General features: G+C 38.6%; 1 protein-coding gene across 1 annotated transcript in view; it reads left to right on the top strand.

Moving 5' to 3' along the window:
* The window catches only part of LOC106534318 (glutamate receptor ionotropic, NMDA 2B), a gene marked incomplete at its 3' end in the record, with an annotated part of 46,406 nt that overhangs the window by 10,680 nt on the left and 29,680 nt on the right, over positions 1-6,046 (top strand). The window contains 1 exon segment of the mRNA XM_014030916.1: positions 2,961-3,638. Within this exon segment, the coding sequence (XP_013886370.1) occupies positions 2,961-3,638 (678 nt within the window).

Here is a 6,046-nt window from a genome sequence, read left to right as displayed (position 1 = left end):
CCAGGCCTCTGGTAGAGGACCCAAGCTCAGAGGATGAAAGAGACCACCCGCGGATGGTGAGAAGGGAATTTTTTATAACATACACACACACAATACAAATATATAATATACAAAAATGCTGTGCGTCTCCTGGGGGCTAAGCCCCCCTTGTCTTTAAAACCTAGTGACACCCCTGGTTCCACCGCCATCGTTTTCTACTTCACTGATCTTTGTGTATCTGCAACTGTAATACTATCAATATTACTAAATAATTAATCACTAGCTGACTTCAAGGAGCAGCAAAACTATTTCGGAAAGCTGCAGTTGTGTAATGAAACTCTTTAAAATGGTGCCTACATATAAGGATAATCTGGTTGTACAACACCAGCAGCGTATTTTTCATGAGGAAACAATAACAGGTATAATCGTGGTAAAGTAAACGCCTTTACCCTCTGTGGAATAATGCTCCTCTTAGCAGGAATAACATTTGAAAGAAACTATTTGAACTTCAGCTCGATGTTGTTGCGTTGGTGACTCAAAATTGCAAAGAAATTGTGAAGAAAAAGACAAATTTCAAACTCAAGTCTTGCTGATTTCTTAGTGTTTGCGACCAGTCAGCCATTCAGGCCCCTTTCATGTTTGATTAAAAAAAGACTTAAACCATGTGATTAAAACCAATATTAAATAGTTTCAAAATAGATGACTTTATTTAAACTTTAAGGATGTTTCTTATACATTTTTATTCACATTTATTATTATTTTTTATACTGGTTCAGTGCAGTTTGAAAATGATGTGACATATTTCCAGTTCAGGTGAAAAATAGTGCAGCATCTTTACAACTGTAATGGCTTCACTTTGAAATCCTCTGTCAGAGAAACTCTACCTGGTGGAACACCTGAGTGAGACATTCTGAGCTTTTTTTATTCACCTTTTTTGACGTAAAGTATCAGTTTTTTTAAATATAAACTTGATTTTTTAAAATAACGTTTTAGGTTTGGAGTAAAAGAAAAAAAATCAGTGAAAGTCAAGATGAACTAAGAGAAGACGGAGGAAGAAAAAGAGGAGAGAGAGAGTCGGTGCAGCTCTGTTGGAGTGTCTAATGGTCACTTAGCCTGGCAGAGAGTCCATGATGCTGCGAGGCTGTCAATCTGTCAAAGTGCACCCAGTGCAATTCTGACTGCCTTGAAACACACACACACACACACACACACACACACACACACACACACACACACACACACACACACACTGTGGATTCAGCGTAGTCACTTCATACTTTATGAGAAAAAGACTCTCAGTGTGAAGCTCCAAAGATCAGAAAGTGTTGTAATCAGTCGGGGTTTTGACTTATTTCAAAACTCTGACTAATCCAGAAATTATTTATCTGCATCCATTAGATTAAGCTCAAATCCATACCCATAATAACACAACAACTATGAAATAAGAGCATAAAATACATTGTTTTTCCCCTTTCTTCTCAGATTATCTCATTATATCTCAGATGCTCTAAGCAGTGGTTCCCAAATTATTTTCCTCAAAGCCCCACTTTCTTCCAAAGACGTGTTCAACCTTTATCTATCAAAAAAAAGTAAATAGTTACAAAACTTTATTTGGGAAAAAGACATAAAAGAACTGGGTTAAACAGAGTTTTAATTATTCAAATAGACTCATTTTGGTGATTTAATATACAAACAATACATTTTCACTCGTATTCTCGTGACACGCTGATTTATGAAAAACATTCTGATCATTAGAGGTAGAAACTATATTACAACAATGGTGGTTACATTTAGATTTGAGGTCCTTTTATTAGTAAAGGTCAAAGCTGACGTCTTGCTTGAAGCACTACCACAAATGATTCTTTGCTTCTCACATGTTCTGGTGTCTCACCTGCAAACAGACAAGAGAAAAAGACCAGAAAGTTCTTTTACTGCATTTTGTTCCTGACGTGACTTCAACTTGCGATGGATTTTTATTTTACTTTGGTGCATTTTTGTGAATAACACGACTAATCAGTGCTCCTGTATGAACCTATAGAGACAGCTCATTACTTCTGAAGGTGTGTCGAAAACATTTCTGCGTATTTTAGACGTTCGATTAGCAGAATTTGAAGAGGTGGTTCAATCACTGAATCGGGTGTGTTGGACCAGGAAACAAGGAAAACATGCAGGGTAGCGGTCCTCGAGAACAGGACTGGACACCTGTGCCTTGAATCAACAAGCTCAGTTCCAGTCAGCTGTCAGCGTTGCTCAGATATTTATGTTCACTCATCCAAAGCTCTGTTTTTAATTTACATGGTATTAAAGGGCCTATATTATGTGTTTCTCAGGAATATACGAATTTAAATACTATACCATAATAAAGTATCTATGTCACCTTTAGTTGTTATTAAAATGCTGTTTTGATGTTTAAATAGAAAATAAACTTATCTTCTCATCACTTCCTCTTCTAAACGCCTTGAAATTAACCTCTGTCTCTTTAAGAACCACCTTCCGCTTCTGTCTCACCCATTTCGGTGGTGGTGGTGGGGGGTGGCTGCCATGATGCAGTTTGCTTGGTATCTGAAAATTTCCTCAAAGGTATTTTTAATCTGAGTGAGAAGTAGTGGAGCTCAGCAGACAGTTTAAGTTTCACTTTCACTTTCACCCGCCTGCAGGAGTCATGGGCGGGTTGTGTGGGGAGGGAGGGCGGTGCGGCGCTCCGCCATGAGGAAGTTCGGCTTAAAGACACGTCCCAGAGGCGTTCCTGGTCCCCACCTGTTGTTTTGCTCCTCAGCATGGCTGCCTAAAAACGCTACAGGATTTCTCAGACATGCATGAACGAGTCAAAGCAAGGCTTTGGGCATGTTTTTTTATGAGAGTATAACATAACATGATATAAAACTCAAAAAAGTTGATTTTACATGATATTGCACTTTAATGTTTTATCTCAGTTTTTTATGATGCTAACAGGTTGTGTTTGTTGTTCTTCACTTCTCCAGGGACGACATTCAAACTCCTCCACAATGCTTGTCAGCCTCCACTTGTCTCCCTCCCATCTTCAGGACAAGCACTTGGTGTCCCCACCCTCCAGTCAACATCCTCCTCCTCCTCCTCCGGACCAGTCGTCCTGCCATCCTCAGCCCCGGCTCACCCTGCCCTTCCTCTCCTTGTCCTTCTCTCTGCTTCTCCTCTCCGTAGTCCTCTTGCCCGTCTGCGAATCCAGGAGGGGTGGTGGTACAGGAGGAGGTCCCGGAGGTGTTCCAGGGGGACAGGGAGGCCAGAGGGGAGGCAGCAGCCAAAGGGATCCACTTATCCCTCCTCATTACCACCCGGGGTTACCAGTCATCAGTCCTAAACCCAACAGCCCGTACAGTATCGCTGTCATCCTGGTGGGCAATTCTAGTGAAGTATCCTTAGGGGCTGGACTAGAAAAGGAAGACTTTCGCCACATTCCTTATCCTCCCAAAGTGGAGGTGGTCACCATGAACGAGACTGATCCCAAGAGCATCATCAATCGGATCTGTACGCAGATGACGAGGAACTCCCTACAAGGCGTGGTGTTCGGTGATGACACGGATCAGGAGGCCATCGCTCAGATCCTGGACTTCATATCTGCTCAGACACAAATTCCCATCCTGGGCATCAGAGGAGGATCCTCTATGGTCATGGCTGCCAAGGTAGGACACTGTAGTCTGGACTGATAGTAATAATAATCCTTTTTATAGTAGCAGTAAAATATCACCAGCTGCATTCATTTCAAAATAAATTGAATGATGAAACACTTTATTTTATCATTTAAGAGAAAAGCATTCATTTCTAATCTACAAAACAAAAATGTATTTTTTCCCTCCAACATTTTAATGGTGTATCAACCTCTTATTGCTAAATGTCCCTCATTCCAAAAACTGTGTTTCTATTGATCGATCTCTGCTGTTAATTGACAACACCCCGGGGTTCCTGACAAAGACCCGTCTCAGCCTCGAAAAGACTCGCAGCGTGAAGCTAAAGACCACACAAGTCAAAAACCTTCTCTGTGGGACTGTAATCGAGGTTCGAGGTGTTAAACATAAAACTTGGAAAAAGCAAAGCAATAAACAAAACAAAAACAAACAAAACGCAAAATGTCACCAAAAAAAAAAAAAAAAAGAACACAGAGGCGAAAACACGTGAAAAAGCACAAAACAACATCTATATTCAGTCATTTATCTTTAGAGCTGCTGAGTCTCTGATTTGTGTTGCACAGAAATGACATAAAGTGTTTTTCACAGGATCATTTACTGAAAGGTTAAACAACCTCAGATGACTTTGTAACACTGAGGTTGATGATTGTGATGCGACTTGTGCCGATTAAATTAACGGTGGGGGAAAAAACTACGTTCATAATAACACATTGTTTAGCTTGATGATAGGAACACATCATGAATATTAAGTGATAAATTATCTGGTCGTATACTCTGACAAAATACAAGCACAGTTCTTTTGTTCCTTTATTTATGATAAAATCTTTCTGCATTAAAGCATTGTTATTATGTGAAATGCAGGCCTATTTGGAAATAAATTCAAATGAACTGCTGACATCTCTAACTTTGAAAGTCTATGTTGTTTCTGGATTGATTGTTGTTGATTTAGCGTTCTCCAGCTGCCGAGCTGCAGTGTACCTGATTATACCATTAGACCTGTATTATTCTTGAAGGGGTTTCTTGCAAAACAGACAAATAATTTTTTTTATTTTTCCCTTCACAGTTTACAAAATCCAGCAGGTCGACATGATTAGATTTTGGAGTTTCACGCTGTGAAAATCTCTGTATTAATTAGACGATGTGATTGCTTGAAATAACGGCAATCAAAGGTTTCCTAACAATGCCGTATTGACAGGACAAACATATTTGAATATTATTTACTAAAATTAGCACCACAATGAAATACATAATGAGAAATTAAAGGCTTAGCATTCCTTGAAGAGATACACATCACATCCTTTTGTACCGGAGTGTTAAACTGTGATCGTCCAACGGTGTTTAGAGATGAAGTTATAGCCAGTTTGGTAAAGTGAACTCTCACAAGCTCTGTCAAGTGTTGAGGATGACTCTCTGCTATGATGTCCAACTTTTTGTCAATAGCTGCACAATTTTTTTGCACAAGTTATAGCTCCTTTTGTGTTTGCTACAGCTGATTAGCCTTGGCAGCCATCTTGAATTGGGTTAACTCCTAAAGTTTACCATGAACATCCAAAGATCACTTTCTAAAATCCATTCAGTGGTACATGAGATAGTTTGTTAACACACAGACTGAACTGACTTGGTAAAGATTGAAAATAAAACAAACAAATTTTAACGTAATTAAAAAAATGTATTTTATTGTACATTTTTATGTGATTGTTCTTCTTTAATAAATTTTAAAAACGGCAACATTAATCGTACTGGACGTTAAACCGTACCCTGGATGAACTAACAATATATTCAACTTTCTTTTTACTTGTTTTGGACCTTTTAAATCTATGGAGCCTGTGAGGGGACATATTTTTTTTTTATCTTTTGCATTCCCACGCAATAGTATTGCGTTACTTAGTAATATATTTTTGCATTCCCTTGCAAAAGTTGTTCATCACTTTTGTGCCTGCTGGTTTATTAATAAATTCAAGTACTCTCCATTAGCTAGTTAGCTTCAGAATGAAAATATCACACAGCCATGCATGAAAGTGTGTAATATGCCACTATTTTAACACAATGCAGCCACGTCAATGTCAATTTCACCAACTTGTGGCGACACATCGTGTTTTGGTAACCGGATATTTCAATATAAAAATCTGATTTAATTCAGTTCATACAAAACAAACTTTTGCATGGGAACGCAAAACAACATTGCGAGGTAAAGCAAAAAGTTTAGCGAGGTAACGCAAAAGAAAAAAAATCCCCTGATGTCCCATCATGGGCTCCGTATTAATCAAGACATATAAACTGAAAATCAATAAACTGAGTCCAGCTGTTTTTAGGCCATCAGCACAAACATCTTTTCTTCTTCATTCACTTTGACAAATAACTTTTTCACAATATAATAATAATAATAATGTAACTCCGAAATGACA

This window comes from Austrofundulus limnaeus, unplaced genomic scaffold (assembly GCF_001266775.1).
Source record: "Austrofundulus limnaeus strain Quisiro unplaced genomic scaffold, Austrofundulus_limnaeus-1.0 Scaffold1141, whole genome shotgun sequence".
NCBI lineage: Eukaryota > Metazoa > Chordata > Actinopteri > Cyprinodontiformes > Rivulidae > Austrofundulus > Austrofundulus limnaeus.
This window is presented reverse-complemented; position numbering and strand designations above follow the sequence as displayed.